This window comes from Elgaria multicarinata, chromosome 8 (assembly GCF_023053635.1).
Source record: "Elgaria multicarinata webbii isolate HBS135686 ecotype San Diego chromosome 8, rElgMul1.1.pri, whole genome shotgun sequence".
Taxonomy (NCBI): Eukaryota; Metazoa; Chordata; class Lepidosauria; order Squamata; family Anguidae; genus Elgaria; species Elgaria multicarinata.
In genome coordinates this window covers 22,150,387-22,175,429 of record NC_086178.1, presented here as the reverse complement: position 1 = coordinate 22,175,429, position 25,043 = coordinate 22,150,387, and the positions used below count along the sequence as shown (strand labels likewise).

Genomic DNA, 25,043 nt, shown 5'->3' with positions numbered 1-25,043 from the left:
ACTGATATTATCATCATCGTCATCATCATCATCTTAATGTTAATAATACCACCAGTATTTCATGCGATACGGATAAGGCATTCATTTAAATACCCCACAAACGTGAGCCAAGCGACCCTTGATGGTAACTGGAGCAGCCCACACCCTGCACCGACGGCCTCGCTCTCTAGATGAGAAAGATACGTGTGGGGGGAATTAAACGCGGTCTTTCCCTCCCCGCCTTCCCTTGTTAAAATAGAAAACAACAGCTTGAGAAAGAGGAACGACTCCAGTTTCTAAATCTTTCGGGCGGGGCTGGGTGGGAGGGGGGCATCGCCTGACTTCAAAGCGTCCCCCTCCTCGTCAATCTGGTTTTGCCCGGCGAGCGGTGCCGGCGAAGCCCCACCCAAGGCCGCCCCTGTAGGAGTGGCTCGGTGCGAGTGAGCGAACGGGGCGCTTTCTCCTCAGGCAGTCAAGCTGGGCTGCAGGCGGATAAGCAGCTCGCCTCAGCCGTGGTAGCCGTGGTGGCGGCAGCAGCAGCAGCACGTGCGCGTCGCTGCTGGCAGAACTGGTGACGTTTCATTTCGAGCCCAGAGCCTGTATTGAGTGCTAGAGATTCGTGAAGACGGGAGTGCCGCTGAGCATGTGCAGAATGCATTTGCCGCTTGCCACCGCCCCCAGCAAGCCTGATCACTTTTAGACAGGCTTGAGTTGGAAGGCCTCTTATTTTAGAAACGAAGGGCTGGTGCGTTAAAAAAGCGTCCTTTCTGTTCCAAGCTTAATTCCGATGGCCTGTCTGCCCACAGACTGAAGACCACTTAATACAGGTGAGTTCCTGCTTAACACTCTTCAACCAGCTGAATAGCAGGCAGAAGTGCAAGGTCGGTTAAGCTCTTGGGGTGTGGATACTGAGGAAAGTTTAGCCTGTTGGATTTTTGCCTATCAGCCAACTGTTGAAAGTGCCATCACTTCTGGAAGAAACAGTTGCTCATGGGGGAAGTTATAATGTTTGTTTGTTTGTTTACTGATATTTATGTGCTGCCTTTATCTGTTAAGAAGCCATTAAGGCAGCATACAACAATCGAAACCATGAAATCTAAAAGCAAGAGTTCTGAAACAGCACAAACATTAAAACCACACATTTTGAAAGGCCAAATTGAGTGGGGGAACATGAGTCTTTACCTCCTTTTAAAGGTCAAGAGAATGGGGGCCGATTGTAGTTCTTGAGGGAGTGTATTCCATAGTTTGGGGGCAACACAGACAAAAGCACTTTCATGTATGTTCAACAAATAGGGCTGTGTGGGTTATGGTGCCATCAAAGTGGCCTGTCCTGTCGATCTTCATACTGGGGCAGATTCATAGTAAGACAAGCAGTCCCTTAGATAGCCAGGACCTAAGCCGTTTAGGTAGGGTGACCGTATGAGAAAGAGGACAGGGCTCCTGTTTCTTTCCTGGTGCTGATCTACACCAAGCAGGATATAACACTTTTAAAAAGGTATGAAAACGGTATATGTAATGTGTCCTGGGCCTGAACAGATGTCATAACCATTATAAACTGTTATAAGCAGTAGTGTAGATCCTGCCATAGTTGTATAAAAAAGGAATTTCAGCAGGTGCCATTGTATGCATGCAGCATCTTGTGGAATTCCGTCTTCATCACAACACTTAAAGATGTAGGAGCCCTATATCTGGTCAAGAGGGCAGGGCTCCTGCAGCTTTAACTGTTGTGATGAAGAAGGAATTTCACCAGGTGCTGCAGCATACAAATGACACCTGCTGAAATTCCCTTTTCTATAAACTCTTAAAAATCCTCTTTTTCATATGGTCACCCTACTTAGGGCTTTGAATAGTGCCGGAATAATTATGAAAACAAATGGTAGTAAGTAATTTGACACGTTCATGTGGCATACTGAAGTGTGATCTTCTCAAATTTCTTAGGGGTAAACTACCTGTGTTGGGCAGTTGTATGTAACTTCCCAGGTGTTTTTTTTTTTAAAGTCAACCAGCTGCATTCTTGAGTGGGAAACTGGTGACTATTACTGTTTTTTTTGTTGTTCAAAATTGCTTTCTCTTCAACTGCTCTTTTCCGGCGGGCAGGAAGGGTTCCCCTCCACTCTGTGGGGGAAAAAAGTACCTAGAACCGGGTTGTGAGCAGAAAAAATTCAGGATGGGCTTGTACCAGTCTTCTGCTCAAGACTGCCATTTTCCGTGGCACATATTTACATACAACTGCCTGTCATATATAATATAGTACCTTCAGCAAAGTGGTAAACCTGTATCTGGACTATACCACTTCAGACTGCAGGTAGTGGTGGGGAGAAAACATGTGATTCAATGTTTGTTTGTTTTTTAAAAACCCACAAACCTCTCTATATAGGAAACTAGAAGTCACTGAGGTTAGGCTAGAGCCTTTCTCCCTGTCATCTGTCTTCCTAGGTGCAAGGAGTTATTTTGTATGGAGGAGTATTCAATTATGTGATCCCTTGCTGCAGTTTTAAGTGACGTAGTCCTAATACGTAAGTTTACCACCCCATTGAGAACTAGGTCTTTGGTCCATGTGGTATAAAAACTGCTTTATTACCTAAATATCTTCTTTGGTGTAAAAGAATTCTCACTATCCTCCATCCAATATTGTCTTGTGAGAATTCTTCTGTGTGTCCCCAAATGCACATTTAACTCTTCCTACCACATTACGCCAGTCCTTTTACAACTTCATTGGCGGCCAGTCCAGGTCCGGGCCTATTCAAAGTGCTGGTATTAACATTCAAAGCCCTAAATGGTTTGGGGCCAGGTTAATTGAAGGAACACCTCCTCCCATATGTACCTGCCTGGACCTTAAGATCACCCCGGCTGTGGAATGAGCTCCCCAGAGAGGTCCGCCTGGCGCCTACACTGTACTCCTTTCGTCGCCAGCTGAAGAACTTTTTATTCTCTCAGTATTTTAACACTTAATTTTAACTTAAATTTAAATTTTACTGTTCTAATTCTGTATTTTTTATTTTCTGCTGTGTGGTTTTATCCTGGTTGTGAGAACAATAAATCCTGAGAACAATAAATAATTAGGATTGCTTCAAATGGTTTTCTAGGCAACTATTTCGGTTATTATTTAGAAATAACTTGCATCCTGTCTGGTTTCTGGTAACCACACAAGTGTATATTTTTCTGCTTCACATTGTGCTTTTCTTGTAGTGATTCCGTTATGTCTAAAGAGGTGCTGGATGTTGAGTAACAAACGTATATATTAATAGCAGGCTTGCAAAATCCCTGCAGGAAAATTGTGCTGCTAGAAATATGTTTGGTAGCTAAAACGTTTTTTCTAGTGCTGCACTAACTGAAGTATGGAACCATGGCACAGTGCATAATCTGGATTAGTTTATACTAAATGAAAGTGTCTGATTTTGTGTAAGTGTCCTGACACCTATTCAAAGTGTAAATTTCTGTTAAGCAAACTTAGGTATTCACATGTTAAAGATTGGTTTTTCCCCACTCTTTCAGTGCCTGATTATAGCTGAACGAAGGATTCTAGTATTTGTATGAAATTAAGTGGTTATTCTAGATTATGGCATGTATGATATATGGTGTATGTGGCACAAGCAGATTCTATTCTCTCAGCAGATGATATGTATAACTCACATTTACAGGTGCAATTGCTCAGCACTTGCTGCAGTTTACTGTTACTGCTTTTTCATCCCAGGCCACAGCTAGACCTAAAGTTTATCCTGGGACCATCCAGGGTTCGCCCCTGCCTGAGCACTGGATCTCCTGTGTGTCACCTAGATGAACAGGTTTGACCCCTGGACGATCCAGGGATAAACATTGGGTCTAGCTATGGCCCCAGTCTATACTTCAGTAGTAGGATGGAGAAGGATGTGAGTAACATCTTACTAGGATGTTTTCCACAGTTTGAAAATTTTTAAATTCCTCCCACAGTTGCTTTCTTACAACCCATTCCATAAATATTCTGCTAAATACTACAGGCACTTATATAAATATTCTGCTAAAACTTTAACTTCTTTGTGGCAACAAAACCTCTATTTACTGTTCTTTGAGAGTGAATAAATGGTACATTCGCTTCCTGCCCCCATCCCCAACTATAAATAGTCGGCCTGGTAACTAATAATGGCAACCCATGGGTTTGTTGAACCCCATGGCTTGTTGTTGGGTTAAAACTCTGGGTTGTTTGTCCCTCAAAAGTGCAGAGTTCCAGGATTGGACATTGCATCAAAAACGCCAGGAACAGGGTTGTTTGAGAAATCAGATACAAAGCGGAAACAGTGATGCACTCACTCCTGCATGGCTCCCCAAATGATGGCATTCTCTTTCCATTATTTCTGTGTGAAATCTGCCTCTTCACAACTGTGACTCAAATCCTTAAGGATAGTGTGATGCTGATGTGGGGCGGGAGGTGGGGCTAAGGAATAAGAAAACCATGTGGAACAATTGCCTAGCAACTGGACTAAGGTGTTAACACTTCTAAATCCTGACCATTAAGTTCATTAAAAGGTAGCAATTTGATCTGCCCCATGTCATGTGTGTCTGTTGTGTTATTACTAGTAATGTTTTATTTATTTATTACACTTGTGTCTTGCTTCTTCTTCAAAAAGCTTAGTGGAGCTTACATGGGGTTGCTAGGTGGAGAGGTACGTGTCTCCCATTTAGGCCTTGACTGGGATGAGACCTGTTTTGTTGTTTTTTAATATTTATCACATTTATCATTAATTTTCTGGAACTCCCTACCACTACAAAATAGGCGGGTGCCAACTTTTCTGGGTTTTTACCCCTTACTTAAAACCATAACTTTTCCAACAAACATTCCTAGTAAGGTAATCTTGTTCTCCATATGAAGACTTGTTTTTGAGCATCACTTACAAATTCCTTTAATATAAGCGATTCATAAATATAATTAAATAAATAGCTTTCCAAGGCTTCAGGCTGGAATTTCTTCCAGTTCTGTTACATGAAATTCTTGACAGATGAAAACCTCTGCATGACTAATCTTCTACAACATTACAACTATAATGTGGTGAATATTTAAATAGCTTTCACTTGGGAAATGTTGCTTGAAACCATCTGGAGTATTACATGACTATGTGTTTCATCTCCTTGTGTTTATCAGAATTGCTGGAGATCAACAGGACACTGCTTTTTGGGGATCCATATCCCAAGAACTTTAGTGTATACTGCAGAAAACACATATATCTCAAGGACTTTAGAATACACTTGCTGCTACTCAGCTTATTAGGTCTTAATGTTTTAGGGAGAAAGGAGTGACCCCTAAAGTACAAAGGCTGGGATCCAAAGAGCACTATGCACATGTGTAGGAGCCATTACGCAACTGAAGTGTCGTTCATGGTTTTCACCACACCAGTTTCAGACGTCAAAAAACAACAAACCACTTTAAAAACTAATAAATTGTGCCTTGTTTTTTCTTCAGCATTATGAACAGCTGCTGCAGAAATAAGAAATGACGCTCTAGTCGTATCCTGTTGTCTCCCATGTTTGCTGTGACAAACCTCCACCTCTGATGTGACTCAACAGTACCCCCTAGGATATCTGGTAAGATGCCATCATGCTGGGATGTCTGCATAGATTTATCTCAAAAAATTCCTTGAAAACAAACACACGGAATTGTGCTTCCAATTAGATGTTATTATGAGTAAGCAGGCTTTGATTTTTATGGGGATCTGTGTTAATAAAAGCCAGGTCCTTAGCACAAACTGTTTCCTTCCCCCCCCCCCCCCCCCAGTGTATCCTCCATTTCTGATGTCTATGAAATTGGATAGACATGGGATGAAGATTCAAAAGCAGAAAGAATACCTGGGCAATTTGGAGACACAGTTGTTTCTAAAAGTAAAAAAGGCATGATTCTGTGTAAGTTTGTTTTCAGGGAGTTTTTTTTTCTTGTTTATGCCTTCAAAGCAGTAGCCAGTTAATGAATCTCCAGCTTCTGAAATACCAGGTGAAGGAGATTTTCCTGATATTAGAACCAATATGGAAATGTTGGAGGATGTTAAAAATACTAGAAATTAAGAATTTTGAGTCCAAACTGCAGAAGGAGAAAATGCATCAAAGAACTTTTAGATGCCAAACTGTGATCAGGGAGCCCAATGGAAACTCAAACATGACTGGTTGGAGTTCTTCCTTTCACAACACACACCCAAAAGTAAACTATTTTGCAGAATGGTTTGTTCTGATAGAAGGGGTAAGTTCTTTTATTTTATTTATTTATATATTTATTTATTTTATTACATTTATATACTGCCCCATAGCCGAAGCTCTCTGGGCAATTTACAGAAGTTAAAAACAGTGAACTTTAAAAACAAATATACAAAATTTAAAACCATCAAGAACATAAAAACAACAATATCCTTTTTAAAACAACTATTCTGGGGTCAAGTAACTGAAGTGTAGGGTCATTTCAAAGGTGGATTGTGTCACTAAGAGTGTCATCACATGGGGGGAAATCGTGTTTCCTTACTGTCACTTCTCCGCACTTGCTCTTCCGGGGGTGGGGAGGAGTAAGTAAACAAAGACCATGTGGCCCATTCAGAGGCTGTTTTTATCATGCAGCTTTTCCTGCACATAGCAGGAGATAGTGGCACATTCCATTTTTTAAAAAAAGCCGAATTAAAAGGGGTCTATTTTGTGAAGGAAAAACGAGTGGAAAGAGCGGGAGGCACACAGGAGGTTGATGTCATCTAAAGGACACATGCACACCCTTTAGCAGGCAGTAGCGAGCATGCAATTGAACGCTTGTCTGAAAAACCTCTAAGAAATTTTCCGATTTGCTGGCTAGAGTACTGAAATCAGAGCTCTTTCTCAGACCATCCTCCCTGCAATTAACTGCAAATTCTTCTCATGCTCAGATTGAGCCCGGGGTTACTTTTAACACAAAATACAAAAAGTAGACTGCCACCTCCTTCAGAGGAGCCCATAACCACATATTATACTCAGTTGATAAAACACCTGGTTAAGACGAACCAGAGAAAAAACTTATTTGAAGTCTATGCACTCATTTCTTGCTTAATACAGGTAGTCTTCCCACTTTCATTCTCTCAAAGGTTATTACCAAAGGACTGTAAAACCAAGTGGTTTATACTAGATCTTTTGAATCCCCAAAAGTAAACTCCGGAATATTCCTAAACAAACAAAGTAAAAATTATCTAGGAAAAACAGGGTTATAAATTCAGGCATATTAAAAAAAAAAGAATCATTATATTCCAGCTTAGCTATAATATCACTTTACTGCTGGAAAATGACAAAATATTGTACAGTCCTGCACTAAAGACTGCATACATATAAATATTTTAAATAAAGGCCTGTGTCCATGGTGTAAGGTGATAAGCTTTGAGTGGTCACCTGAGGTTGAGAGACGATCTGACCTTTTCTCTTTATCAGATTGGCTACTAGCTCTCCCCTTTTCAGCTCATGTTCCTTGCCCACACCCCTCTTTGTTTCATAACTTTTAATATGATACACATCTTGGAACTCTTCATCAAACTAGGAGAATTAGAAACTTGCTTTAAAAAGAAATTGTAAAACTATGATCTTGATCGAAGTCAAATTATGACATTGGATGCTGTACAGAGCCATGCCTGAGTATATTCAAGCCTGCCTTCAAGGTTACAAGCATCTGATGTTTCCATTTTAAATGCTTTTGATGTAATGACTAATGACAACAATCTACACAAACAAAATGGCTCTTGCACGTTGACCTTGTGAATGAAGTTTCACTGCAACCCAAGTCTTTTAGGCTGAATCATAACATTATAAAGGGGTGATGATCAGGAGAGAGAAAAAGGGCTTATAATAGAAATGCTGACACAGTAGCTGAAAACAACTGTTTGAACCAGAGTGATGGGGACCAGGTCTTTCTTTGGATAAAGGCTTTATTATTCAAGAGTTAATGCCACTGACCTCATTCCTGCTGACTGCAGAGCTTAAGTAAGGCTGCATGTACCCAAATCAGTGGTTGAACACTGGCTATGTTGCAGTGTTTTGCAGGCCTGTGAGATCTGCATCACAATGTATTTTGTCTGAGCACTGGTCTCACACTGAAGTGCGGATGGCAGAGTGGCTGTATCACTGGTGTGGTTGTGATTTCTGAACTAAGCAGTGGATCTCAAGTAGTGCACCGGATCCTGAGAATTACCTTTTTGGATCAGGTCACAGACTATTTATTCCATCATCCTGGTTCTAAGAATGTCCGCTGCCATGTGTCTCTAGGAAATGTATACCCCAGGCGTAAAGACAACAATGTTCCTCTGCTACTTTCCCCTAATTTCTGGTATTTAGGTGTATACTACCCTAGAATATGGAGGTTCTGTGTGGCCTTGCTCCATTTGGCGAATACCTCTGACAAACCTATCTTCCAGGAATTTGCCCAATAGGCTACAACTTATAGATTACTGTTTGGAGCAGATGTGGGATTTAAGCCTGTATCAATCAGCTGCAGAGGTGGCACATAATCTATTAACCTCCTGAATTAAGCCATTGTTGTGGTCATGTGTCTGGCATAGTCCTCTGTTCCTTCTCCCGAGAAATGCTACATCTAAGTTAGGGTGACCATATGAAAAGGAGGTCAGGGCTCCTGTATCTTTAACAGTTGCATAGAAAAAGGAATTTCAGCAGATGTCATTTGTATATATGGAGAATCTGGTGAAATTTCCTCTTCATCACAACAGTTAAAGTTGCAGGTGCCCTGCCCTCTTTTAAATCTGGTCACTAGTATAGCTCCTGCACCTTTAACTGTTGTGATGAAGATGGAATTTCATCAGGTTCTCCATATATATAAATGAAACCTGCTGAAATTCCCTTTTCTATGCAAAGATACAGGAGCCCTGTCCTCCTTTTCATATGGTCAGCCTATTTATAGGCAATAGTCTGGTGCCCTAGCATCCAGTGATTGTTGTGTCAATACCCACCTGGGTTGTCAAGTCTGTGTGGTCCAGAGGCTACACTTCCCTAAACTCCCCCTGTCAAGTGACTGCACTTTTGCTGAAAGTCAGCAGTATGACACCAGCAAAAAAACCAACAACAAATCAGCAAGTTTCCGCCAAATTTCAGCAGCAAACCACTTTGGAGAACTAGAAGTGACAAATTTAGCTTGAAAATAACCTATGCTTTTCACTTCTAATCCTCTGTAGCAGATTTCCACTAAAACCCAGCAAGGAATTGCTGATTTTGGGGTGTATTTTTTTTTGCCGCCACATTACTGAATTGCATCATGCTCACCCCCTGCATCAGAGGAAAATGCAGGTTGCTTACCTGTAACCGTAGTTCTTCTAGTGGTCATCTGTGCATTCACACATTATGGGCTTTTGCGCCTGCGCAAGACCAGTGTTGGGAACTTCAATAGCTGAGTATGACTTTTGGCGGGATCCCCGCCCACCATCCTACTGCGCATGTTTAGGGGGTCCAGCCATGCTCCTCAGTTCCTTGAGACCGCGGTCAATAGAGCCAAGGATAGCTATACGTATATGTATATATGCATACTGTATAATAATGTGTGTATATATATGTGGCTAAACAGACATGCATGTCTACGGATATGTTCAATCATGATGAACGATATAGTATGTGTGACAGGTGTCACATTACAATGCAGCATACCTCAAGCCTGAACGAGACAAGAGGGGATGGTGGGTGGGTTGTGTGAATGCACAGATGACCACTAGAAGAACTACGGTTACAGGTAAGCAACCTGCATTTCTTCTGCGTGGTCTCTGTGCATCACACACTATGGGCGAATAGCAAGCTGACTTACCGGAGGAGGGTAGTCTCGTTGGTCGAGTTGGTATCACAGAAGTGAAGATAAGACAGCTCTACCGAAACTGGAATCAGCTCTGGCTTTGACATCTAGTCGGTAGTGTCTAATAAAAGTAGAGGGCTTTGACCAGGTGGCCGCTCTACAAAGTTCTTGCACTGGAACTCCTCTGGAAAAGGCAGTAGAGGTAGCGATGCCTCTAGTAGAGTGCGCTGTTAGGTGGTCAGGCACCGGCAAATTTTGGAGCTGGTATGCAAGCCAAATTGTCTGGGTGATCCAAACAGCAAGCCTTTGTGATGATATAGGTGCGCCTTGGTTTGGCTTACCATACGCCACAAATAGGCGAGGAGAGGTTCTAAATGGCTCAGTTCGAGATTTGTAAAACGCAAGGGCTCAGCGGACATCGAGACAGTGCAAAGTTGTTTCTAGTGGAGAAGAAGGCTGTTTGAAGAAAGTAGGGAGAATGATATCCTGGTTGAGATGGAAAGATGTCACAACCTTTGGAAGGAATTGTAGATCTGGCCGAAGTGTGACTTTGTCAGGGTGGAAAGACAGATATGGTGGGTCGACTCGAAGGGCTGTAAGTTCAGAGGCTCGACGAGCGGATGTAATGGCCACGAGGAAAGCTACTTTCATGGAGAGGAGGCGTATGCTGATGGATGCCAAAGGTTCGAAAGGTTTTGTCGTCAGAGCTTTTAAGACGACCGACAGGCTCCATTGTGGAGTGATGTGTTTTATTGGAGGAAATAAGTTTTTTGCACCTTTCAGGAATTGTTTGATGAGAGGATGAGTGAAAATAGAATGTCCTTGGATTGGAGGGTGTGTAGCTGATAAGTCTGCTAGATGAACCCGGAGTGAAGAATTTTTAAGACCTGAATCCACAAGGTGTTTTAGAAAAAGAAGGACGTCCCTGATGGAGCAGTTTTGGGGATCAAATTTGTGCTGTATTGCAAAGGATCTGAACCGGCGACGTTTGGCTCGATAGGCTTTACGGGTCGATGGTTTCCTCGCTGAACGTAATATGTGTTGTATTTGGGGGGGGATGTCTAACACCGATTGTTGATTTTCCATGCAGTTAGTCGAAGTGTTTGGAGATCTGGGTGGTGAATGTGGCCGTTGTTCATTGTGATAAGGTTAAGATAAGGTAAGAATCTCAGCTAATATTCTCTTTGAAGACGAGCGAAGCTCCGGACGTGCTGGTAGCAGCGCGGTCGAAAGAGAACTGAGGAGCATGGCGGGACCCCCTGGATGGTGGGCGGGGATCCCGCCAAAAGTCATACTCAGCTATTGAAGTTCCTGACACTGGTCTTGCGCAGGCGCAAAAGCCCATAGTGTGTGATGCACAGAGACCACACAGAAGAATCCTATTTCTCCCCGGTTTACTATGGAATGGCAAATAAGTACCCATTCTTGCTTGGTGATTAAAAATGTGCAGAGCAAAATGTCATCGTGGTCTTACCCTATAAAACAACAGCATTGCCATGACGGCTAATTGAGGATTTGCAGCAGCGATTATAAGTGCAATTGCTCTGGAGCAGAAGGAGTGAAGCTCCTAAAATGGCAAACCCTACTAGTTGCTCTTTAGCAGGTGGAATTGGGTCCCTTGCCCTCACAACAATTGTTTTAAATTATTGTTTTAAATTATTTTTAGGCTACCTTTAAGGATGGAACCTTCCCAAGGTGTTATACAAAAGAAAAATAAGCAATAGAAGATAATAAAATGCAATAAAAGCTGTAATTATAAATATAACAAGCAGTCAGAAGTGAACAAAAGGCCAGTGAATACAGTGGGTCTTCAGGAGACACCTGAAACCTGCCCAAAAGGACCTGATGATCCCTGAACCTACTGAAAAGGCCCTCTCCCTTGTACTCATAGGCCTAAGTGCCCTTTAAAAAGCTCTAGATGGGTGTGCCCCCCCAAAAAAAATTTTTACATGTCTTTTAATTGGATATCAGTAGATTTTCAAGACTTGGGGTGATTAATGCAACTTGAAGAAATACATTTTGAAAATGCTGTAATAGAAGCAACCAGGGGTAAGTAGTATGTGTATTGCCTGCCCCCATTTCTGTTTGCCCTCCTTTGTTTCATTACGCCATGCATACCCGTTATTTAGACTTCACGGTCTTTGAGGACAGTGAGAGATACAGGTCTTCTACATCCTAGCCACTAATTGACTAATTGAAAAATCATCCCATGCCACCAATAATTCAATAACTGCATTGCCCAGATGGTGGCCTTGACATTTAGAAATATTTCTTCATGTTTCTTCATGTCTTCTGCCAATGGGCATCCTAAAGCTAAGGAATAAAGTAAAACTGATCCATTCCAGGATCCAACACCCCTTCTTTTACTTTATGAAACAGCTTTATGTAAAAACATTGTACAGATATTTACATTTACTCCTGCCTGAAACCTAACGTTTCACATAGCTCTCTGTGTCTAGTAATTCCTAACGGCTTTGTGAACAAGTCAGCAATGTTTTCCTTTGACTCACAATAAACAAGCCTTAGAGTTTTATTATTTATGTGTTCCTTCACGTTTTGGTATTAAATTGAGATATGCTTGGACCTAGCTTTAAACACATCTCCATTTGCTAATGCTATACAGGACTGCGAATCACAAAAAACAGGAATTGGTGTTTCAAAAAGAATTTTGAAATCTTTCAGTAACTGTACAAACCAAGTGATTTCGCCACATAACTCAGATAACACTCCATACTCTGCTTCACAAGATGAAATGGACACGTATGCTTGTTTTTTGGACTTCCAGGAGATTAAAGCTTTGCTAAACGTTAGCACAAGTCCTGACGTTGATTTTCGATCTTCCAGGCACCCTGCCCAATCTGAGTCGATGTAGCCCAAAAACTGTTTGTCCTGTTCTGCTGACAGCTTTAGACAAAAATCTAAAGTCCTCTTTAAATACCTTAGAACACGTTTTGTTACTTGCCAAGCTGGGATTGTTGGCGAAGCAACGAACCTGCTGAGAATAGCAACTGAGGCAGCAAGATCTGGTCTAGACCATGACACCAGATAAAGTAATGTGCCCACCACTGAATGATAAAGATTTGGGTAACAAAACCTTTCCCCTTGCAAATTCTTGCGTACATCAACTGCTAAAGGACTTCTGACCCCTTTGCAGTCTTGCATTCCACAGGCTTCTAGCAAGTTCAAAATCTTCTGCTTCTGACTAAGCATCTTCTGGGCCTGCTCCTGTTGGACTATTCCGCCCCCCCCACAGGGCAAACTGCCATCTTGGCCCTGTGGGGAAGAAGAAGGACCGAGGGGACAGGAGCAGGCAGAAGTAACATCGGGGCCTGCTCCTGCTGGACTCTTCCCCCCCCCCCCACAGGGCAAACTGCCATCTTGGCCCTGTGGGGAAGAAGAAGGACCGAGGGGACAGGAGCAGGCAGAAGTAACATCGGGGCCTGCTCCTGCTGGACTCTTTCCCCCCCACAGGGCAAACTGCCATCTTGGCCCTGTGGGGAAGAAGAAGGACCGAGGGGACAGGAGCAGGCAGAAGTAACATCGGGGCCTGCTCCTGTTGGACTCTTTCCCCCCCCCCCCACAGGGCAAACTGCCATCTTGGCCCTGTGGGGAAGAAGAAGGACCGAGGGGACAGGAGCAGGCAGAAGTAACATCGGGGCCTGCTCCTGCTGGACTCTCTCTCTCTCTCTCTCTCTCTCTCTCTCTCTCTCCTCCCTCCCTCCTTGACTCCTTTTCCTTGTGTGTCATGTCTTTATTAGACTGTAAGCCTGAGGGCAGGGACTGTCTTTTTTGCTAAATGTAAGCCGTTCAGAGAGCCTTTTTTGGCTGAGGAGCGGGGTATAAGTATGATAAATAAAATAAATAAAGCTTCCGTCCTCTGCTATTTTGGCTTTTACACCCAAGTAATTTTTTACTGAACCTAGTGCCTTTAAACTATACCTTTTTTCAAGTTGTTTTGCAACTTCCTGGACTTCTCCAGCGGTACTTCAGCTCAAGAATCTCTTCGCTTAACTCCTGAGTTGCTGGAGTTTCTGCTGGCCTGCCACTTAACTCAATGAGAACATCCAGGTTACTATGAATCCCTGCCCAGTTCTGCTCCTCAAACTGAGCCGATTTAGAAACCATAATTTTTCCATTTTGCAGTAGAAAACGCCAACTGCCATTTTGATAACCAACAAAGCGTAACCTAACACCTTTCGGTCCTCCTTGCCTTCTCTGGGACAAAGGAATATTTACAATAGCATAACTTCCCCAAGTTCTTAAATGTTTTAAATTGGGGCTTCTCCCGTACAACAGAGAATATGGGGTGTTATTAATGGCACTTGACCAGGTCCAATTACACAAATAGTTTGCTGTAGCAAACGCTTCTCCCCACAGCTGTTTCTCGGCTTTAGAATCTTGCATCAAGCATTCTTTTATACTTTTGATCATGCCGATCCTGCATTCAATAGAGCCGTTTTGCCACGGACTCTTGGGATCAATTAACTTATGTGTAATCCCTGTCTTGGTACAGTGACGCTTAAAGTCTAAACTTTGAAATTCTCCTCCACGATCCGTCTGAAATTTCTGCACCTGTTTCTGGAAAGAATGTTCTACCCAAGATACCCAGGACTTCACAGCATTCAAACATTCACTTTTTGATTTCAACATATAAACCAAGGAATATCTGCTTTTGTCATCTAGGAGAACCAATGCGTATTTTGCCTTTCCAATGCTCTCTGAAAACGGCCCGGTTAAGTCCATATGAATAAGCCCTAGATTTTCTTTTTCTCTCACGCGTGGAATGTTTGCCACACATGACTTGGAAAATTTGCAAACTGCACAGTCCAGGTACTTGTTGCAACTCTGAACTTTCACACCCTCTGTGACATTCAACGTTTTAGTTAATGATTTAAAGTTTGCATGACCCAGACGCCTGTGAAAAGATGTATACCGTTCTCATGAGGATGTAAATTGTTAATCATACAACCTGATGGAACAGTCCCGGATTCTCCTTCTTCCATTTTATCATCCCTGAAAAACAAACCATTTTCCATATGGCCAGTCCCACGCAATTTTCCATTTTTTTCAACAAAACATTTCCTTCCTTCTAAGCGGACTGAATAACCTTTTTCTGTTAAAGTTGACACACCTAGAAGTGAATAACTTAAACTTGGAACAAAAAGAATAGATTCAAAACTTTGATCCAAAAAAGGTAGATAACATTCTCCTTCTGCGCACACTCGGACTGTGCTCCCGTCCGCTAATGCAACATTCCTCAGCAAAGGCTCATGGGAATTCTGGAAATACTTCCGTTGGTTGCATATCGAACTGCTGCAGGCAGAATCTATGAGCCAACGATTCCTTTCACCGCTCGCCTCTTGAGAATCCTCACTCCAGCTGTTACAAGCTGCGCTTCCTCTGGTTTCCTCGGCTTTCCCTTCCAACGCTGATCCCGTTGCTCTCTATGGGTTTCAGGAGATTCCAATTGCAGCTTGACTCTGCAATCCCGCTTCAAATGGCCAACACGGCCATAGCGAAAACACCTTAGCGGCTTGACTTTCTTTGAAGTTGAATGTATGGATTCAGCTTCCTGCTTAACTGCTTTAACCCCTTCATTTCCAGATCATTTGACAAATGCGTCTGGCTTGCCGCCGCTTCCTTTTGAGCTTACGGCTTCATTTCTTACTCGCCTCTTGTGCTGCTCTTCTAACAGCCTCCCAGAGAGAAAATTAAGGGTTAATGCAGTCACTGCCATTGCTTCGAGTGTTGTGACTAACACATCCCAAGAAGCAGGCAAACTAGAAAGTACAATATAAACTTTGTTTTCTTCTGTCACCATCAGACCTGCGGCTGCCAAGCTTTCAAAGCATTCACGGAGTTCTTGCAAATATTTTGAAACGTCACCCCCTTCTTTCAGGTGAGTACGATACATTTTTCTTGTTAAATGTATTCTTGCACCAGCAGTGTCCCGAACATAAACGTCTCTAAGTTTTGTCCATATGACATTTACTGTGTCTTCTCGGTTAATGAAAGGCAATTGGTCATTACGCATGCATAAAACAATTTGCGCCTTTGCCCTTTCGGCACGGCGGCCCCATTCCCGGACTTGAGCTGCACTCAAATCTTCCGGCTGTTCATTAACCACTACTTCCCACAAATCATCTTTCTTCACATTATTATTATTATTATTATTTATTTATATAGCACCATCAATGTACATGGTGCTGTACAGATAACACAGTAAATAGCAAGACCCTGCCGCATAGGCTTACAATCTAATAAGTTGTAGTAAACAATAAAGAGGGAAGGAGAATGCAAACAGGCACAGGGAAGTGTAGACAGGCACAGGGTAGGGCAAAACCAACAGTGTAAAGTCAGAACAAACTCAATATTTGAAGGCTATAGGGAAAAGAAAAGTTTTGAGCTGAGTCTTAAAAGCAGTGATTGAGTTTGTAGTTCTCAAGTGTTCTGGAAGAGCGTTCCAGGCGTAAGGGGCAGCAGAAGAAAAAGGACGAAGCCGAGTAAGGGAAGTGGAGGTCCTTGGGCAGGCGAGAAGCATGGCATCAGAGGAGCGGAGAGCCCGAGCGGGGCGATAGTGTGAGATGAGAGAGGAGAGATAGGCAGGAGCTAGGCAGTGAAGAGCTTTGAAGGTCAGTAGGAGAAGTTTATATTGGATTCTGAAGTGAATTGGAAGCCAATGAAGAGATTTCAGAAGTGGAGTGACATGGTCAGAGCGGCGGGCCAAGAAGATGATCTTAGCGGCAGAGTGGTGGACAGAGACCAGCGGACTGATGTGAGACGAAGGAAGGCCAGAGAGAAGAAGGTTGCAGTAGTTCAACCGAGAGATAACCAGTGCGTGAACGAGAGTCTTGGCAGAAGAGACAGACAAAAATGGTCGAATCCTGGCAATATTATACAGGAAGAAACGACAGGATTTAGCTACTGCCTCGATGTGAGGAGTAAAGGAGAGCGAGGAGTCAAATATAAAGCCAAGACTACGAGCTTCCTTGACCGGAGTAAGCGTGACATCGTTGACAGTAAGGGAGAATGAGAGGTGAGGAGAAGGTTTAGGAGGAAAACTAGCAATTCAGTCTTTGCCATGTTAAGTTTCAAACGACGATGAAGCAGCCAGGCTGAGATATCTGAAAGACATGCCGAGATATGATCGTGAACATCTGGAGAAAGTTCCGGAGATGAAAGATATAATTGTGTATCATCGGCATACAGGTGATATTGGAGGCCGTGAGATTGAATGAGCTTGCCCAAGGGCAGCATGTATAGAGAGAACAACAATGGGCCAAGCACCGAGCCTTGCGGAACCCCAACTGAAAGGGGAAAAGAGGAGGACGAGCTGCCGTTAGCCGACACGCTGAAAGAGCGACCCTCTAGATAGGAGGCGAACCAGTTATAGACAGAGCCACAGAGTCCAAGGTCGTGGAGGGAATCTAAGAGAAGATCGTGATCAACCGTGTCAAAGGCTGCGGTTAGATCAAGGAGAATAAGAACAGAATAATGGCCTTTAGACTTGGCAGTAAGAAGATCATTGGTGATCTTAGTTTTGAAAGACCATGAAAGATAATTTTGTGAGCAATTCCATCGGAACAGTACTGCCAACATTATACTGCACCATATCTCTTGGCTGCTCTCCAACCTCTCCGTTGCCTGACTCCTCCGGGTCCGACCGGCTATCCTCCTCGGATTCCTCAGATTCCCCAAAATCAGCAACTTCTTCGTCCGCCAGCTTTCAGACCATCCGCTCTGACCTCCAAGACAAACGGCTCACGAAGCAGCCTTCCTTGCCTTCCCAACGACTCCACCAGTTGCTCCAGGGTTTGGTCAGTCATGGTCCGTCCACACTGGTCTTACTGGTCCTTCCTGAGAGAGTTCTAGGTCCATAACCTGTTGGAAGTAACTCCTCTCAAGAATAAGCAGAGTTCTGTTAGAAGCTTCTCTCAGCAGAAACGCAGCAAAGACTCAAATAAGCTCAAACACTTTGTTAAGATAAAACAAGCTTCTTTTACTGGCATAGAGGTTGGTTGAATAAATTAGTTCCAGCACACACATATACTCACAATGGTCACATCTGATAACAGCAGTAGCAGTAATGAATGAAGATAATACAATACAGGGCCATAGAGAGAGAGCAAAACTGTACAGTCCATCCTAGCCACTAATTGAAAAATCATCCCATGCCACCAATAATTCAATAATTGCATTGTCCAGATGGTGGCCTTGACATTTAGAAATATTTCTTCATGTTTCTTCATGTCTTCTGCCAATGGGCATCCTAAAGCTAAGTAATAAAGTAAAACTGATCCATTCCAGGATCCAACATAGTGTTGGGTGTATGATGCTGCTTCTTCCCTGTGAGCTTGGCCAAGTCATGGTCTCTTGAAATTTCTCAGGGAAAACAAGGTAGCTATGAGGAGAAACCATTTAAAGGCTAGGGTTCAATTATACCCCTCTCCCTATTGTAAACCTGATGGAGCTTGTTTCAAGCTAAGGATACAGTACAATGAAGCCTTCCCCTGGGTAGAAGCAAAATGCTATCTTTGCCGGTGTCTCAGAAGTATGCAACAAAACAAAACAACCCCGGCGTTTTCAAAAATAGTAATGCATGGTACAAGCTGCATACCAGTCTGTGAAAAAAATCATTTTAATAAGTTGCAATGATCCGAATCCATTTGAACAATTCACACAGGAATGTATTTGGGGGAAATTGCCCACCAGTTAGACAAGCTTGAGAGCAATATTCCAGTTTAGATTATAATTTATGGGTTGGATCCTGGATTCCATTGACAGAAGGTCTCTACTCATGGAAGGTGCCTCTGCTGGAGTTGGGGGGAATTTCCTCCTCCCTTCCCCTTCTACACCACAGCTCACCCTATTCTGCAAGCCTCCCTGACCTTCTGTGTAGCATTTTCAGGGATTTTATTTTTTTATTTAATTTATTTATTGCATTTCTATACAACCCAATAGCCAAAGCTCTCTGGATCTTGAGGAGCTGCCATAGGGAGGGGGGAAATCTGCTTCCTCTACTTCAGTTGTGCACACCTTAATCTGGATCAAGCCCTGTGTAATAAAAACCTAGACTCATTCCAGTCTGGGTTTTGACCAAGGCATGGGACTGAATCAGCCTTGGTTGCCCTGATGGATGTCCTTTATTGAGAGAGGGACAGGGGCAATGCAACCCTATTAATTCTTCTTGATCTCTCATCAGCTATCTGATGGGTATCTGAGGCACTGTGTAACGGTGGTTTCAGTCTTACCTATGGGGCCGATTTCAGAGAGTAACATTGGGTGACTATTGGAGAAGAGCCTTCAGTGTGGTGCCCCCCTTCCTATGCAACTCCCTGCCTTTGGAGGTCAGGCAGGCACCAACATTTTATTGTTTTCTGCACCTACTGAAAAAGACAGGTTGCTTACCTGTAACTGTAGTTCTTTGAGTAGTCATCTGTGCATTCACACATATGGGCTCTGCGCCTGCGCAGGGCCAGGTTCGGAAACTTCTATAGCTGAAAACGTTTTAGGTGGGAACCCCTCCCCCACCGTCCACTGAGCATGCTCAGGGGTTCCCGCCTAATCCCCTCAGTTCCTGAAACCGCCTAAACAGTCTCACTGAGGAGAACCACCAGGTGATCAAAAAAATAAATAAAAATAATGACACCATAGTGGGGACGGTGGGAGGGTTGTGTGAATGCACAGATGACCACTCGAAGAACTACAGTTACAGGTAAGCAACCTGTCTTTCTTCTTCGTGGTCTCTGTGCATCACACATATGGGCAATTAACAAGCTGACTTACCGGAGGTGGGTGGTGTCAGTTGGTATAATAGTAGTCATAGAATTGCCGATAAGACGGCACGCCCAAAGGCACAGTCTCTGCGCGCCCTGATGTCCAGGCGGTAGTGACTGGCAAAAGTCAAAGGTGTCGACCAGGTAGCTGCTTTGCAGAGGTCTGGTAGAGAGATCCCCTTTTCAAAAGCCGTAGAGGTGGCCACTCCTCTCGTGGAGTGAGAGCGCACCTTACCCTCCAACGGAAGGCCAGCGAGTTCATAGGCTAGCTTAATAGTCTGAACTACCCAAGCAGATATTCTTTGCGGAGATGCCTGGAGTCCCTTTTGCTTGCCTCCATAACAAACAAAAAGTCTTTGGGATCTCCGGAGGGTAGCAGTTCTGGACTGGTAAAAGGCTAGAGCCCGTCTTACGTCCAGGGTATGTAGAGCAGACTCAATAGGTGACGTCGGCGAAGGAAAGAAATTTGGGAGCACAATGTCCTGCCCAAGGTGAAAAGAAGAAACAACCTTTGGGAGAAAGGCTGGGTCCGGTCTAAGGACCACCTTGTCAGCATGAAACACCGTGTATGGTGGATCTATGCGGAGTGCTGCTAGTTCGGATGCCCGCCTAGCAGATGTGACTGCAACAAGGAATGTCACCTTGAAAGTTAACAACCGCAAGTCCGTCCCTGCTAGAGGCTCAAAGGGCTTAGCAGATAGTGCCTTGAGCACCACAGAGAGACTCCATTGAGGTACAAAGGAGCGCACTGGTGGTATGGTGTTTTTCATGCCCTTCATGAACCGTTTTGTCAAGGGGTGTGTGAAGATCGAACAGCCCTGAACCCAATGGTGTGAAGCAGAGATAGCTGCTAAATAAACTCTAAGTGACGAGAACTTGAGTCCTTTTTTAAATAAAGAAAAAAGAAAGGAAAGCACTGTTGCTATTGGTGCTGAAAATGGGTTCTCGTTTCTACTCAGGGCAAAGGCAGAAAACGCTGTCCATTTGTTTGCGTATGATTTCCTAGTAGCTGGTTTCCTAGCTGCTAGGATAATGTTCCAAATGTCGGTAGGCAGCGGTTGGCCACCAAGGCGCTATTAAGATGTCGTTGGCGTTGTCGCTGCACAGCTTTACGATGACTCTTGAGAGGAGTGGTATGGGGGGAAACAGGTACAGAAGCTGTCCTGTCCACGTCCTCTCGAAGGCGTCTCCTAGAGATGCTGCCCCGTGGCCCGCCCACGTGCAGTACTGGCTGCAGATGGCGTTCTCTGCTGACGCGAATAAATCTATTACAGGCTGTCCCCATGCCCGAAAAATCATGTCCAGGACAGTGTCTTTCATCCGCCACTCGTGCGTATCCACAAAGGTGCGGCTGAGGTCGTCTGCCAGGATATTGTCCTGGCCTGCGATATGAATGGCAGACAAAGTCATGTCGTGGGCAATTGCCCAATGCCAAATGTCCATAGTGAGGGAGATCAGGTCCATAGACCTCGTCCCACCTTGCTTGTTTATGTGCCAGACAGCAGCCATATTGGCTGTATGGATCTGGATTACGTGACCCGATAAGGTCTGCTGAAAGGCGTACAGAGCTTTTTGGATGGCCGTCAACTCCAAGACGTTGATGTGTCGTTTCCTGTCGAGGGAGCTCCATCGCTCCTGGATAGTCAGATCCCCGCAGTGGGCTCCCCAGCCCAATAGGGATGCATCTGTCATCAGATGTCGTGATGGAACTTGGGGTTTGAAGTCCAAGCCTCTTGTGATATTGGACAAGTCCATCCACCAAAGGAGCATGTCCTTTATTTTGGCAGGGAGCGACAATTTCACTCGGTGAGCGTCCAATGTATTGTCGTACTCCCTCAGAAGCCACAACTGTGAGGGCCTCATATGTAGACGTGCCCAGGGGACGACGTTGACCGTCGCTGCCATGAAACCCAATAACCTTTGCACCTGGAAGGCAGAGGTAATTTTAGATCGGAAGAGCTTAATTGCAAGTTTAATTAACGTATTAGCTCTATCCTTTAGGAGGAAAGCCCTGGAGCGGGTTGAGTCCAGAATTGCTCCAAGGAATTTAATTTTTTGGGTTGGATGAAAATTAGATTTTTCCTTGTTGATGCAAAGGCCTAATTCGTTGAGTAATTTGATGGTGAGGTGGGTATTACAGGCGGCTTCTTGCTCCGTATTAGCCACTATCAGCCAATCGTCCAAGTAGGGGTAAATTTCTACCCCTCGAGTCCTCAGAAAGGCGCAAACTGGTGCCATACACTTTGTGAAAACTTGGAGAGCAGTAGAAAGACCAAAAGGAAGCACCTTAAATTGGAAAATGTCCTCCCCTACTATGAACCTGAGGTATTGGCGATGATCAGGATAGATTGAAATATGAAAATATGCATCCTTAAGATCGATAGACGTGAACCAATCCCCTTGGGAGAGAAAAGGCAGGATGCTTGCTAAGGAGTTCATCCGGAATTTTTTAGGATTGATGAACTTGTTTAGCTCCCTGAGGTCCAAAATAGGCCTCAGCCCCCCATCCCGTTTCGGAACCATAAAGTAGCGGGAATAGAACCCGCTTCCTAGAGTGCGAGTTGGTAATCGCTCTATGGCGCCCTTATCCAACAGAGACGTAGTCTCTTGTAATAGAGCGTCTGTAGGTGGTGAGAACCTTGCGGTTCCGAGGGGAGGGGGAGTGGAGAATTCTATTTTGTAGCCCCGAGATACGATGTTAAGGACCCATGTGTCTGATGTAATAGTGGTCCAATTGTAGAAAAAAGGGGCAAGGATGTCACCAAACTTAGGCTTTAGGCTGTTTGGTGTAAAAAAGTCAAAGGCGCCGCCTTTGATTCGGGTCAGGCTTACTTTTGTTTTGCCTGAAACGACCCGGGTACTGCTGCCTTCTGTACTGACCCTGGGGTTGGTATGTAGCAGGGCGGTGTTGCAGTTGGAATTGCTGCTGCCTAGGCTGGAACTGCTGTTGTGTTCCGGGCCAGCGTCTCTGGCGGAATGGTCTCTGAAGCTGTAGTTGCTGCTGACCAATCCCCATCTTTTTAGCCGTATTTTTGGCTTTTTGGATGGTCTCCATCGACTCGTCTGTGGTCCCAACGATGAGCTAGGAGGTGCTGGGGAGAGAGAGACTCTTTTGGAACTGGAGGTGATGTGAGTAACCCAAGGACTCTGAGCAAACCACCATGGGTTTCAAGCTATTAGCTTATGTCTTCATCCTGCCCTTTACAGTGGTCTACGGGTCACTGTCGCTTTTTATTTCCATTTTGCACAATGTGTTTCTCTTCTACTATGTATCAGATACCTTCGTTTCTATATACAAGAAAAAAGTTAATTTCCCCCTCATTATTATACAGTTTTCTGCCTATTGCATGTTACCTGATCTAGATATGCACCTAAAGGGTGTTAGACAACTGCAAGGTATTCTTTTACCTTTGCAATAAGCCATAGCTTGAATACATTAATTTTGATATGCCATAGTTAGATACATGTTTCATGTAATGTTACCCAGTGTATGGATAACAGGTAACTTAGAGTTATTGCAAAGAAATGTCTAGTAGTTTTGTGAGTTCAGCAACTGTTCAATATGCATATGTTATTATTTACAAATGTTACAATGGTATCTTTCTTAAATTTTGTTATTCTAAGTGATCAAATATAGCAGTACTACCATTAATAATGTGTTATTGCCCCAAAAGTGGCTTCTATTTTTGTGGCCGTTGGTTTGTCCCTTTAGAGTTACTTAACCAGGTTTCCATGACGATAGGGAGAGGAGTTTGGTGGAACAAAGAAGAAAAGGAAAGAGGCCGAGGAATAATAGAGCCAAGTTCCAGATAACTTCCTGAGCTGTCAGTGGGTAATTTGTGCACAAACTGTTTGGGCACCGTTGGAGCGGATGTCACTAGTAAGACAGGATGAGGTGGCTCAGCTGCGATTGTGAGGCGTGATCAGATCATGCTTGGGAAGCAGGGGGTTCTGCTGCTCTTGCCAAGCAGTTTGTTCACCGATGGCTTGTCACCCACAATGGGTTGTTGTGTTGTGTGAACCCAGTCAGGTTAATTAAACCAAATGGCTCACAAGAATTACAACAGTACAAACAGTTGAGCAGATCTCCTAAGATAATATGGGCTCTCAAAAATATTCCTAAATTTTCCTCTTGCTTTTTCGCAGAAACTTGCTTATATTCTGTGAATCCAGGAACAACTAACAATGCCTTGTCTTTCTCTTTTAGGTATGAGCTGGAGTTGGAAAATATCACTCATCTCCCTCTTAATAATGGGTGCAGTCTTCTATGAGAATTCTTCCTTTCTATATTTTCAGCATGGCCAGACGTTCCAGCCTTCTGAAGCTAGCACAGCTCTTCTGCTCATCATGCTGGGGAAAGTCTCACTCAATCTATATCTGTTGCGAGTCACAAAACAGAATCACCGTGGGAGTTTTATGGGCTATTTCTGCATATCACTAGCCTTCTTTGACTTTGTGCTTCTGGTGATGATGTCTTTCATCTCCTATTTTCAGAACTTTATGCTTTCAGGTGTCCGGTTTACTGAGTATCACATCTGTCTTTTGGCTCAGATCACAGCCTTTACCTATGGGATCTTACATTATCCAGTTACTTTTTTGGCTGGCTTGGATTATTACCTTACAATAACCAAAACTTCCAGGTATCCGAATGTGTGTCAGAGGTCATTGTACACTGCTGCTGTTGTCTTCATGTGGATTTTGGTTCTCTATTATGTTCTGAATTTTCCAGGCAGTTCCCTAGGGCTTGACATAAACCATTATAATTCTGCATACCAGTGTCCCTTTTATATCAGCAGCCAGAGTTACTGGCTCTCACTTGGTATACTGATTCTCATATGCCTGGTTCTTGTACTCTGTTGGTCAGAGGTTGTGGATATGGTACAGTCAATTAAGCTAATTTCATTTGAGACAGAGACAGTTTTGTTCTTCCCTTATGTTCCTGAGTGCCACCCCAGAGACTGTGCAAAGCATCTTTTGACGAGACTTCTAATCTGCTTTATTGGCACTTGGGCACCATTTGTTTTCCTTCAAATGCTCATAGTGTTATGCAGTTCTCAGATTCCCGCCTACATAGAGATGAATGTTCCCTGGCTTTATTTTGTCAACAGCTTTCTTATTGGAATTGCATGTTGGGCAAACCGTCAGTACATTGAGTTGACAGAAGAGTCTTGGGACGTGGATCCATTTGTCAGTTGGAAATTCTGCTTTGTCCCCTTCCACGGCCAAGGTGCAAAGGAATTCCAAAAGCCCATCACCAAAGTAATAATCTGTTAATGAGTTGCTGTTGAAGACCACGAATGTTGAATCACCATATTGGGACAGATGATTTTGTTACCTTTGTGAACTTAAATGAGGGAACAATACAGAAACATAGCTTGAGGGGAAAAACGTTTTATCAATCTGTAGTTTTGGTGTGTGTGTGGTGGAAAACTGCACTATTTTCCAAGTTGGATTTCCAATACGGGTATTTATTTCAAAATAAAGTAATGAAACCTTGCTGTACTGTCAGTAATAATTGAGTCTTCTGATAATAACAA

At 43.6% G+C, this 25,043-nt stretch overlaps 1 protein-coding gene across 4 annotated transcripts; it reads left to right on the top strand.

Annotated features, from left to right (window-relative positions):
• Positions 1–502: 502 nt before the first annotated feature.
• Positions 503–25,043, top strand: GPR160 (G protein-coupled receptor 160). 4 transcript variants are annotated; one of them, XM_063131453.1, is made up of 5 exons: positions 503–806; positions 5,414–5,535; positions 11,705–11,779; positions 15,555–15,629; positions 23,714–25,043. In XM_063131453.1, the coding sequence occupies exons 3-5, from the start codon at positions 11,728–11,730 to the stop codon at positions 24,778–24,780; spliced, it is 1,194 nt and encodes a 397-aa protein (XP_062987523.1). In that variant the 5' UTR covers positions 503–806; positions 5,414–5,535; positions 11,705–11,727; the 3' UTR covers positions 24,781–25,043. The 4 variants fall into 4 exon arrangements, with proteins under 4 accessions (XP_062987523.1, XP_062987522.1, XP_062987526.1 ...); XM_063131452.1 differs by having other exon boundaries at positions 11,702–11,779; XM_063131456.1 differs by lacking the exons at positions 11,705–11,779; positions 15,555–15,629.

Bases quoted from the DNA above. Each gene is read 5' to 3' on its own strand.
- GPR160 (XM_063131453.1), top strand. From the start codon at position 11,728: ATGCAACTTGAAGAAATACATTTTGAAAATGCTGTAATAGAAGCAACC. The intron at 11,780-15,554 runs GTAAGTAGTATG...TGTCACCATCAG, and splicing joins TGTAATAGAAGCAACCAGGG to ACCTGCGGCTGCCAAGCTTT. The intron at 15,630-23,713 runs GTGAGTACGATA...TTTCTCTTTTAG, and splicing joins ACGTCACCCCCTTCTTTCAG to GTATGAGCTGGAGTTGGAAA.